Here is a 12,749-nt window from a genome sequence, read left to right as displayed (position 1 = left end):
GTCTTTCCATCTGTCTGTCTGTTTGTCTCTCTATCTGTCCCTCTTTCTGTCTGTCTGTCTCTCCGTCTCTCTGTCTGTCTTTCCATCTCTCTGTCTGTCTGTCTGTCTCTCCATCTGTTCCTCTTTCTGTCTGTCTGTCTGTCTGTCTGTCTCTCTGTCTGTCTCTCCATCTGTCTTTCCATCTCTCTGTCTGTCTGTCTGTCTCTCCATCTCTGTCTGTCTGTCTGTCTGTCTCTCTCTGTCTGTCTGTCTGTCTCAATTCAATTTCAATTCAATAAGCTTTATTGGCATGACTGTAGATTAACAATATTGCCAAAGACATTAAAATTTACAAATAAAGTACAATAATAAAAGTAAGTCAGAAAACTATTAAAAAAAAGATTAAATATATGATATATAGTACAAAATACACCAATCTACAATACAATACACCAATATATAATATAGAAAAAAAAATGAATAAAGAAAAATGTAGATGGTGAGTTAGTTAGTTGTCTCTCTCTCTCTTTGTCTGTCTGTGTGTCTCTCCGTCTCTCTGTCCCTCTTTCTGTCCGTCTGTCTTTCTGTCTGTCTGTCTCTCTGTCTGTCCCTCTTTCTGTCTGTCTGTCTGTCTGCCTGTCCTCTGCCCAGACCCGGCCCAAGGCATAAGCAAACTAACCACCTGCTTAGGGCCCTGTGACCACTAGGGGGCCCCAAGAGCAATGAACTTCAAAAAAGAAAAAAAAAGAAAAAAGTAATTAATTATTTTATTATTTTTATTTATTATTACATGATGATTCATATATTATCAAACAAAAAGACAATATTATGTTAACAGAGTGTAGTTTCCTACTGCCTCTCTGCTCTAAATGTCAGAGCTCCCAGTAAGGTGTGCATCCTGCTGTGCAGTGCGCACTGCGCATCCAAGGAGCTGGGAGCAGGTGGAAGGCCTAATAATGTCGCAACAAAGGACATACCCTTCAGGGACAGAAGGAAGAAAGAGGAAGAGGAGAAAAAACAACAAGATAAAGGTATGTTTGCATGTCTTGGTAATGTAACGTTTGGTGTCAAGGAGATTTTGAAAAGTTTCCTCAAATTAAAAAAGTCCCTAATTATTGTTGATATTTGGTTCCAACTATGTTAGCCCATAATAGCAAATTAGCTAGCTAACGTTACTTCAAAACTAGAGAAATGCTAGAGAATTCTCAGTGTAGATATATACAGTATATATATATATATATATATATATATATATATATATATATGTGTGTGTATATATATACACATATATTCTGGGCCACTTTTTGGCATGAAAACAATGTTTTTGATCACAACGTTTGATAGCAAATGTTTAATAACAACTAACATTAATTACAGACACGGTGAGGTTTGCTAGCGACATGTTTTTGCATTAATGAATTAACTTAGTTAACTTATAGTTTTAGATATGTTGTTTGCTGCATAGCATAGTAATTTATGTGAGTAAATAAACATATTCCTTTTACATTAACTCCCTGTTATGCTCATGAGTTATATGAAACTTCCCCAGGAGTATTTTGGAGGAGGCACTGATATTCAGCCCAGGTGCAGTCCACTTCCTCAGGCTCAGCCCAGGGGCAGTCCACCTCCTCAGGCTCAGCCAAGGGGCAGTCCACCTCCTCAGGCTCAGCCCAGGGGCAGTCCACCTCCTCAGGCTCAGCCCAGGGGCAGTCCACCTCCTCAGGCTCAGCCAAGGGGCAGTCCACTTCCTCAGGCTCAGCCCAGGGGCAGTCCATCTCCTCAGGCTCAGCCCAGGGGCAGTCCACCTCCTCAGGCTCAGCCCAGGTGCAGTCCACCTCCTCAGGCTCAGCCCAGGTGCAGTCCACCTCCTCAGGCTCAGCCCAGGGGCAGTCCACCTCCTCAGGCTCAGCCCAGGTGCAGTCCACCTCCTCAGGCTCAGCCAAGGGGCAGTCCACTTCCTCAGGCTCAGCCCAGGGGCAGTCCATCTCCTCAGGCTCAGCCCAGGGGCAGTCCACTTCCTCAGGCTCAGCCCAGGGGCAGTCCACCTCCTCAGGCTCAGCTCAGGTGCAGTCCACCTCCTCAGGCTCAGCCCAGGGGCAGTCCACCTCCTCAGGCTCAGCCCAGGTGCAGTCCACCTCCTCAGGCTCAGCCAAGGGGCAGTCCACCTCCTCAGGCTCAGCCAAGGCTAATGAATTAGGTGAGGGAAAAACTGTCACCATATATATTTAATTTCTAGTCAAATTATCTCATTAAGATATACTAATATAAGATATAATCATATGAAAAGGGACATGTTTTTCATCTTGGGTCCATCTCCATCCTCTGCTCTGTGCCCACTGTCCCCTCTGTGTCTGCTGCAACCTCAGCTCTACCTGGTAAGTTAACAACACAACAGCCTTTGTAATTGCTCAGTGTACTGCAGAACATTCTGAGATGAATAATTTTTAATATAAGATATGATCATATAAAAAAGGGACATGTTTTTAGACAAATGCATATTATTTCAAAACTTCTCTAGCAATTTTCAGTCGTTCCACTGGCAGATTGTTTTCTTACTACAAGCTATAGCTGAACTATTTTACTTAGAAAATAAGCAGCATAATTTTCAAGTGTAATATGACATCTAACATGACTTGCTTTTGTTGTTGTTTTTCATCTTAGGTCCATCTCCATCCTTTGCTCCATCCACTGTGCCCAATGTCCCCTCTGTGTTGCAGTTTATTTAAAACAAAAATAATAAAGCAGATTGTGTTTACAGTAAATGGCTGGTTTATTTTGTAACTTTTAGTTGGCCTAGATGACATTTGGTATCCCACTTAGTACTATATCACTTTGAACATTAAGTGTAAATCAACCCCAGGCTGCTCTTGTAGCTGAATTTGCTACCATTTCAGATTAAAACCCATAGATGGGTAAAACATGCCAGGCTGCTCTTTAAGGTTTTATGTATTGATTCTCTGTGTGGCCAGTAGGGGGAGTTGCTGACTTTGCCAAATATTAATTGAAAGATTTTTCAGCAAGTTTGCAAATCTGTTGTCTGCTTCATGGCCTTAATCACTGTGGATTACAATCTAACTACAACAAAAAGTTCTCACATTTAGTTTTACAAGTGATGACAGAGCAGAACATGAAATAAATTACAGTAGGTGTGTGAATGATCAATAATCAGTATTACTGGCAGTAAGAGAGGGCCCCAAAATTAGATTTTGCTTAGGGCCCCATGTAGGTTTGGCCTGGCCCTGACTGGGACATGTAACAGTAAAATCACTGGACGGAGTTACACAGCTGCAGATTAATGTAAATACAAAGTAGCTTGTCAGTTCCTGGTGTATGTGCTGCGCTGCCTGGCAACAGACTGGGGGAACTGTTTTTTTGTTTTTCGCAGAGCTACATAACATGCTTAAATAATTTATTTCATCACCTTTTGTTAACATGTCCTTACTCAGCATTGCTGTTTAAGCTGTTGTTGAACTGTTGTATAAAAGCAATATCACACTCGAGGTCGTGACGTTGGACTGTATATCGTCACGGCTGTGATTGTCTTCTATGACCGAATCACAGCCATGACGATATACAGTACAACGTCACGACCTCGAGTGTGATATTGCTTAAATACAAGGCAATTTTAGGTTTGCTTTCGTCTTACCTATGTGTCCTTACCATGCCAAGGAGTACCCATGACCTTTACCGACTTTCATTCTCAAACGTCCGTACTGAGCTTGGGAAAAAGACATTTGCTTATTCTGCCCCCACTGCATGGAACAATCTGCAAAATATCTTACAACTGGACTGCCTAGTTTCTCTAAATGAGTTTAAATCTAAACTTAACGACTTAGAGGCAGCTTCAAGCTGTCAGTGCTCTTAATTCTGTGCAATGAACTAGTTTTTAAAATTGTTACTAATTTACTCTTTTTACTGTATGTACTTTTATGATGTTGTCCTTTTTATGTTGCCTGTAACTGTGTTTATTTCATGCTGCTGCCTGTCTTGGCCAGGTCTCCCTTGAAAAAGAGGTTTTTAATCTCAATGGGACCTCCTGGTTAAATAAAAAAAAAAAAAAAGATTATTGTCACCTTAACCCATATGTATACTATAATATATTAACATATACGTACAACCGTAATATATAGCCGTAATTGTAACCATATTATTACTTTCATTGCTGCTGTTCTTCTTCTTTGAGTTCGCTGCTGACTGCCAACTGCTGCTGTTCTTCTATGAGTTAGCTTACTGCTAACAGCTGATATTCTTCTTCTTTGAGTTAGCTGCTAACTGCCAACTGCTGCTGTTCTTCTTCTTTGAGTTAGCTGCTGACTTCTAACTGCTGCTGTTCTTCTTCTTTGAGTTAGCTTACTGCTAACAGCTGATGTTCTTCTTCGAGTTAGCTGCTAACTGCTGCTGTTCCTCTTTGGGTTAGCTGCTAACTGCTAACTGCTGCTGTTCTTCTTTGGGTTAGCTGCTAATCAATCAATCAATCAATTTTATTTATAAAGCCCAATATCACAAATCACAATTTGCCTCACAGGGCTTTACAGCATACGACATCCCTCTGTCCTTAAGACCCTCACAGCGGATAAGGAAAAACTCCCCAAAAAAAACCCTTTGACGGGAAAAAAAAACGGTAGAAACCTCAGGAAGAGCAACTGAGGAGGGATCCCTCTTCCAGGACGGACAGACGTGCAATAGATGTCGTACAGAACAGATCAGTATGATAAATTAACAGTAATCCACATGACACAGGGAGAGAGAGAGAGAGAGAGAGAGAGCGAGAGAGAGAGATGCAGGTAATGACAGTATCTTACAACAACATTAATGAAAGTAATAATATTATAGTTATGGTTCTGGTTACTGCGGTACAATATGTTGAAAGTATGTATTAATACCTGGCAGTATACATGTGTGACAATAATCATATGTGTGCTAACTGCTGCTGTTCCTCTTTGGGTTAGCTGCTAACTGCTAACTGCTGCTGTTCCTCTTTGGGTTAGCTGCTAACTGCTAACTGCTGCTGTTCTTCTTTGGGTTAGCTGCTAACTGCTAACTGCTGCTGTTCCTCTTTGGGTTAGCTGCTAACTGCTAACAGCTGCTGTTCTTCTTTGAGTGAGCTGCTAACAGCTACTGTTGACATCACCCACAGTGGGTCGCACACAGAACACTTTGTCAATACCTCACACCTGTCCTGTCCATGTTCGTCCTGCTGTCTGTCCCTTTGTCTCGGCGCTGTTACTACCCTATGATTAAAGGTGAGACAACTCTGTCCCTCAATCTGTGTTGGACCTTTTACACAGAATGGCAACACAGAACAGTGAAGTGTTGGACTGACCTTGGAGACAGAGACTGATATTCTGATGTCAGCGTGCAACAGATCTGGGTTGAGCGTCAGTGGGCGGAGCTTCTGTAAATGTCTCCTAAGACTGTTGACACCTGTTCGTCACACAGGAAGTGAAATATGGAGAGAGGAAAGCTGTGACTGAAAGCTGTGTCACAGCCCCACCTGGTGGATGTCAGAGGAAGTGCACACAAACCAAACAGCACACCTGTCAGGCTTTTATTTTGAAATCCAGTGATAATCCATGATGACACTGACAGTCACAGATAAGTGTGTGTGATGTCACACAGCACGCTCCGCCCCCCCAGGTGACCTGTTGTAAAGTTCAGTTTAAAAACAAATCTGGGCATGGAGGCTGTATGAGCCCTCTGATTGGCCGACCCTGCAGTATGTGGGCATCAGCTTTGTAGCGTCTTCCAACCATTGTCTTTTATATTTAATTTCATATAAGGTTTTCCTGGAGATGATGGAGAATCAGACAGGATCAACAGTTATCACAGAACAATACTCAACATAAAGAAAAACATCAGCCGTCATCACTGTTCAATAGCCTACATCAGTCAATCAATCAATCAATCAATCAATCACATGAAAAAAAAAACATATCACGTCTGCTCAGATCCACATATTCAGTCACTATGGTAACTGGCATAGTCATGTGTGGGCAGGGCTTAGCCTGACCTCTGACCTGAGCAGAAACAAACACATACCTTCACATTAAAAATGGGAGTCATGGCCCTTTAACCCGTTTGAGTGGGGCCCCGTCCCCTGGTAGCTGTCAGCCACCGAAACAGGAGAGGCAGGGCTTCCACTGATGCTACGCACGCTAACTAAACTACCCACAATTCATTGTTCCAGTGCAACAGCTCAGCTAACTAATAACTAACTATGGGTTAGAGTGCAACAGCTCAGCTAACTAATAACTAACTATGGGTTAGAGTGCAACAGCTCAGCTAACAGGCTAACTCACTAACATCTAGCCTAGCATGGTTCATTAGACACAGTGCACCTGATCAAGCTAATGGCTAATGAGCAGCTGATTGATTCAGATTGTCGTTTGATCCCTGATAAAACTTGATATGTTATTCAGTAAAAATCAGTTCAGAGCTCAAAACTTTGATATTAAAAAATATTCAGATCTCTGGAGCTAACGTCGGAATGCCGTTTGTCAGCAGCTGTGGGCGGGGCCTCTTATTACAATTATCAGCTAGCTGCATTCTGCAGAGGAAATATCAGCAACATGAGTTTTATTACTCCGAGCGAAGAGATGATAAAGTGTAACTAACAGCTGCTGTTCTTCTTCTCTGAGTTAGCTGCTAACTGCTAACACCTTTTGTTATTCTTCTTTGAGTTAGTCACTAACTGCTAAAAGCTACTGTTCTTCTTCTCTGATTTAGCTGCTAACTGCTAACTGCTGCTGTTCTTCTAATCTGAATTAGCTGCTAACTGCAAACAATGCCTGAGAATTTCACAACATCACATAAAAAAATTTACAGGTAAAACTTGTAAAATTTCAAATATCATGCAGGAATTTAACAACGAAAACTGACGGAAATGTCACAAGAAAAAATCTAAAGATTTCAAGAACAAATCTGAAAATCAAAATATTTTTAGGATACAAAAGTTGTAATATCTTAAAATAAAGTTTTAATATTTTTAGTAATAAAATTTGAAAAATCAAATTTCAATATTTCCATAAGAAAAGTCATTACATTTGAAGAAAGTCTGAATTTTTAAAGAGCAATAAAGTTCGTAACATTTCAGAGAGAAACTTTGACAACGGGCTAATGTGACGTCATCATGTTGGTTTTAACGTATCGTTTAATGATGGAACATGACCCTGATAAAAACTCGCTGTGTTCACACGTGTGCTTTTACACTCCAACAGAAACCTGACTGGTTAGTTTGGTCTTGTCTCAGCACCATGACTCCACCCACAGCTGCTCAGCTCTGCCTTCCTATTGGTCCGAACTCCTGATTGTCATAATCAAAGCATTGATTGGTGATTGGAGGTTTTATTGCTCTCACAGTGACCTCAGTGTTCACTTTGCTGGTTTCAATAAAGCTGGCTTCATTCAAATTAGCTGCGTCTTAATAAAGTTTGATTCAAATCAATGCTATGCTAATAAAGTTTTTTTTTTTCTGTGTTCAGAGCAGCTAACAGAGCTAACAGGCTGACTGTAGCACCGACTGGAAGACGTTTACGACATCATTATCATCGTCATCATCATCATCATCATGTTTTCCCAGCATGCCTTTGGCATCCTCAGCCACCTCTCTGACCTGTGACCCTGAGATTCATGTTGCTATGACAACCATCCAACCGACATGATGTCATGATACTTAAACTACAACAATCAAACACCTTCATCTGCCCCATCATCCTCATCCTCACAGTAGTGCAGTAAAGACACAGTGTGTGTGTGTGTGTGTGTGTGTGTGTGTGTGTTACAGTTTATATACAGTTTGGGTGTCTACATATATCAGAGTCTGTTGGATGTGTCTGATGGTGTGTGTGTGTGTGTGTGTGTGTTATATAAATATATGCATTATATATAAATAAGTGTATATATATGAGTGTTCGCTGGACATGTGTCTGATGGTGTGTGTTATATAAATATGTGTGTTATGTATAAATGAGTGTATACATACATGTATATATATATATATGTATATATATATGTATATATATATATATATATATATATATATATATATATATATATATATATATAGATAGATATATATATATACATATCAGTGTTCGTTGGGCATGTGTCTGATGGTGTGGAAGATCCAGTCCATCTTGGTGCTCCAGCCTCCATGATGAGCGTCGTTCATCTGTTTGGTGAAATACTCCAACGCCTCCTGCTGGCTTTTCTCTGAGAGACAGAGACAGGTGGACAGACAGACAGACAGACAGAGACAGAAGAAGATGAGACATTATCTTTGAGAGTCAGAGGATTTCTGCTGAAGTCGTCAAATGTGGAGGTGAAGCTTCGTGTGGACGTTTGTGCCAAATTTGAGAAAAGATGTTTGTGAGATAATGTGATAACAAGAATCTGATAGATGGGGTCACAGTGACCTTTGACCTCTGACCATCAAAATCTTATCAGTTTATCTTACGACTGTGTAATTCAACTGGACGTTTGAGCCAAATTTGAGGAAAATGACGTGTTTTTTTGTGTTCACATTGGTCTCATTCTCGTGAAAATGATATCTTAAGACAGTATGACAGAGTTCTTCAAATCTGGCACAAATGTCCACATGCACTCAACAGTGAACTGATTCCATTTTTTCCTGAAAAACAGCAGGCTGCACTTTCTTTCTGTGCAGAGGAGGATTTGGTGAGTGGCTGTGACAGCAGAGGAGTGGGTGTGATGGTAAATGTGGGGTGTGGTTAAAACAGAGCAACAGATAACAATTGCTGACTGCAGACACCTGTGATGTGTGAGAACAAGACAACAGGTTCGTTCGAGATGAGCCAGTCCTGCGCAGATTCGAACACCGGCGATCGGCGCACAATGCATGCCGGTTAGTTTTGTGTCCGACTTCATCCCAACTTGCTCTGACATATTACAAAAGTGGACGGCGATAAAGCCGCGAGAGCGAGGCGGCCGCAGTTTTTAGAGCCAGGCGCTGCAGTTGCTCTCCACCGACTGCACCGCCTGGCTCTCACCTGATCTAACAGCTGATTGGTTCAGATGTCGACTCAACAAGATGACGTTTTAGATAAACTACTCATTTTTGTTGAATTTTAGAGATTAAGATTGTATTTGTCTGATCTGAAGGTTTATTCTGTGAACAGAAAACATGTTGTGTGACTGATGGTGAAAACAAACTGATATATGGGTCTGATCTGCCAGGTATTAATACATACTTTCAACATATTGTACCACAGTAACCAGAACTATAACTATAATATTATTACTTCCATTAATGTTGTTGTAAGATACTGTCATTACCTGCATCTCTCTCTCTCTCTCTCTCTCTCTCTCTGTCTCATTGTGTCATATGGATTACTGTTAATTTATCATGCTGATCTGTTCTGTACGACATCTATTGCACGTCTGTCCGTCCTGGAAGAGGGATCCCTCCTCAGTTGCTCTTCCTGAGGTTTCTACCGTTTTTTCCCCGTTAAAGGGTTTTTTGGGGAGTTTTTCCTGATCAGCTGTGAGGGTCATAAGGACAGAGGGATGTCGTATGCTGTAAAGCCCTGTGAGGCAAATTGTGATTTGTGATATTGGGCTTTATAAATAAAATTGATTGATTGATTGATTGATCACTTTTTTAATGAACTGACATCATTCCAGACAGGATGTGAGTGTGTCTGTGACTTCCTGTACGGACTGAAGGCTGCTGGAAATTGTCGGGAAACTGTCCGACTTCACCGCAGCTTTTTGTCACCGCCCCCGCTGCGGCTGCCTGCTCTCATCTACTTTCCAGGCGAGGTGCAGTTCATCTCGAACGAGCCTAACGCCAGTGTGGAGGAGAGTGGCATGAGCAGAGGAGTTTTTGAGCCACAAACAGCATTTTCGGCACACAAGTCATCTCTTTTTGATTGATCATTACAAGCTCCTTGAGGTGAGTTCTCCCTTCTTAGAGGATCTTGGAGAATGACAGTGTGACCATGAAGGATTGTTGATTGTGATTGTTGTTATAGTGACCATCATCAACCCTCTGTGTTCTTCTCCCATACGAGTGTAAAAGCACTCGTTTGTTACGTTTAATGCTTTTAAACTTTTAATCTATGTAAAGGAACTTTACATGTGTAATAACAGACTTACGTTCTGTCCAGAGCGACATTCAGCAGTTACGAGCTGTCATGTGTTTTTAGAATCCATCGAGGACAGAAGTAATCCATCAGGAAAACACTTCAGAAACATTATAAAGTGACAGTTGTACATTTTATCCACTTATTTCTTGAATACCTAAATAATTATTTACTGTTTTGGAAGCGGCGTTTGTTGGACGGTGGCAGCTGTGTTGATTCTCTCGTCCAATCACAAATTGCAGCTGAACCAATGACCGTTGCAAAATAGCGGAGGCGATCCTCAGAGAGTAAATAATGACCAAGATAGTTATCTGTAGTTTACCGAACTAACTAAAAAGATTAGTTTTTAGCTCAATTATTATTTTATATTAATTTTTGATGTGTTTATCTAAAACCCGCGATCCGACCCGCATGTTATTTTTTCCACCCAGATCCGAACCTGGGAAAAAAATTTATTTATTTTTTTAAAAACCCACCCGCAAATCAGCTGTTTTTGCGGGTAGCCCCAGTGCAGGACTCTGATTCACAGTTGTTACCGGCCAGCCCTTCGCTTTAAGACGGTGGCCATGTGGGTGTGACGTAGTAGATGTTGTCGGAAGTAAAGCGGCGTATAGCGTGTACGGACGGGTATGCCCCGTGAAAACAGTACTGTTCATGCTACGGGGTGGTTGCAGTCTGTTTACAGTCTGTTTACAGTGTTTAGATAGGCTCCAGTTACAGCATAGTCTCTGTGAGAAGGCCCTGCGTTATGTTCACTGTAACAAATTGCTGTAAAAATACAGGACATTTTGTACAGTAATGTACCGTTCTTCGTAAATACAGTTGAACACTGTAAATGCTGATGTCTTTGAGGAACAAAATATTAACAGTAAGCTACAGTATAATCTTACGGTATAATGCAGTATTTTTTTCTTCTTCGGTTAACTTTAAATCAGACTTGATCTTGAGTCCGTTCATAACTCATCTGAGCAAAGTCAAAAATGCACATCAGTGATTTTATTCAAGAATAAGTGAAGAATAAAAAGACGAGGAATAATTGTAACATTACAAGGTGATTTTCACCCGGACTCTTAAGCTGCCAGCACCAAACTGGACGGAGCATCATCACCACCTGCTGCTCTCCTCCCGTCTCCTCCACGTTTTCTCCTCACCTGCACACTTTCATCCTTCCTGATCCTATGGCTTACTCAAGAAGGTAAATGCAATCTTATTAAAGCCAGCGTAACCCTGTTAAGTGCTTTTGTGTTGGATTAGTATTGTATTGACTGTTTTTTGCTGAAAAGATATAGTCAAAATTACGTGTGTACCGCATGCCGCAAGCTAGCATAACGTTACTTCCATTTAGCTGCTGAGTTAACGTTAGCTGGCTTGGTCATTAACGTTAGCGGTGAACTTATTTTAATTTGCAGTGTAATCAAATGTCCGAGCTAAGATGCGATCCTCCTCGGATTTGTTGTCAAATCTACTTAAGGTATGAAGCACTATTTTACCGTTTATTGTGGCGCTCTTTCAAGTAAACAGGTTCATAGGGAAACTTGTTTGTTATGCAGGTTGATGCAAATAAGAGCTAAAAAGTTGATTGAAATATGCACTAAAGTTATATAGCTAACAGTTAGTTAACCAGCTGCCTTTGTTTTGATGTAATATTTGTATTGTCAGTGCTGATGGCCTACTTCGAGGAGAGAACAGAGACTGACGCTCCTTGCTGATGTAAGTTTTGTTTAGCATTATTTCTTATGTCTGCTATGACTGTACACACTCCAGTTTCATTCGTAATTTGGATACTGTTGTCCATGTTCTACAGATGTCTGCCACTGCAGCCGATGTTGAGCGCACCCTGACCCTCCCAACCAGTCCACGACTGATACTGCTGGGTAAGCGTCATATAAGCGTGGCATGGTGTATAGAACAAAGTCATTCTGTCTTTCTGTGTCTCCGTCTGTCTAATTTCTCTTAAGTTTTAAGTTTAAGTTTTATTGTGGTCTCTCATGGATGTAGTTCTCTCATCAATGTTTTTGCCATCTCAAGTCATGGAGAGTAATGATTTGCAACAGTATACCTTATGATACTTGATGTAAACTGTAGAACAGGGAGAATATATTGCTCAAAATTTAATCGGGTGTGTTGTAGCCAATACCTTTAAAATGCGTGGATAGGTCCCTGATACCCATATTTTATACTGTTTCCTATAATTGTTGTCTGCATCAGTTGCTGGTGACGAAGTCACATTTGGACAATAGATGATCAGCATTGAAAGCCATATCATCTGAAGGCATCCAACCAAGCTTCATCACAGGGCTCGCTGCAGAGGAAGCTGCAAGGACACTGGAGTTTGTTCAAAGGTAAAGAAATATTGTTTGAATATGTTAGCCCTCTTGCCAGCTCTGTTCAGGAATGCTGAATTGTCATTTACTACACTGAAACTATTGTTGCACCAGCCATGTACAGAGCGTCAACCGCGGCACGACCAGTCTCCACAATCCAATCTACTAACATGGTTTCAAAAAGAGGCGGGCTGTGCTTTGTGGCACTTCCATGTTTGAGAGAAATAAAGAGAGATAATTTCTGTGTGTGTGTGTGTTTGTGTGTCTGTCTGTCTGTCTGTCTGTCTGTCTGTCATCAAATTCAAATTTAAAATAACTTTTTTGTATTGTCAAAGCTCTGCCG

General features: G+C 41.1%; 1 protein-coding gene across 1 annotated transcript in view; it reads right to left on the bottom strand.

Moving 5' to 3' along the window:
- Positions 1-4,741: 4,741 nt before the first annotated feature.
- Positions 4,742-12,749, bottom strand: part of LOC125885349 (phosphatidylinositol 4,5-bisphosphate 3-kinase catalytic subunit alpha isoform-like) — a 78,758-nt gene continuing 70,750 nt past the window's right edge. Inside the window, exon 29 of the mRNA XM_049570832.1 lies at positions 4,742-8,190. Coding sequence (XP_049426789.1) covers positions 8,066-8,190 — 125 coding nt within the window. The 3' untranslated portion in view covers positions 4,742-8,065. The remainder of the gene's footprint in view (positions 8,191-12,749) is intronic.

Source organism: Epinephelus fuscoguttatus, unplaced genomic scaffold (assembly GCF_011397635.1).
Source record: "Epinephelus fuscoguttatus unplaced genomic scaffold, E.fuscoguttatus.final_Chr_v1 AP022699.1".
NCBI lineage: Eukaryota > Metazoa > Chordata > Actinopteri > Perciformes > Serranidae > Epinephelus > Epinephelus fuscoguttatus.
The sequence above is the reverse complement of the archived record's forward strand: the minus strand, read 5'-3'. Positions and strand labels throughout refer to the sequence as shown.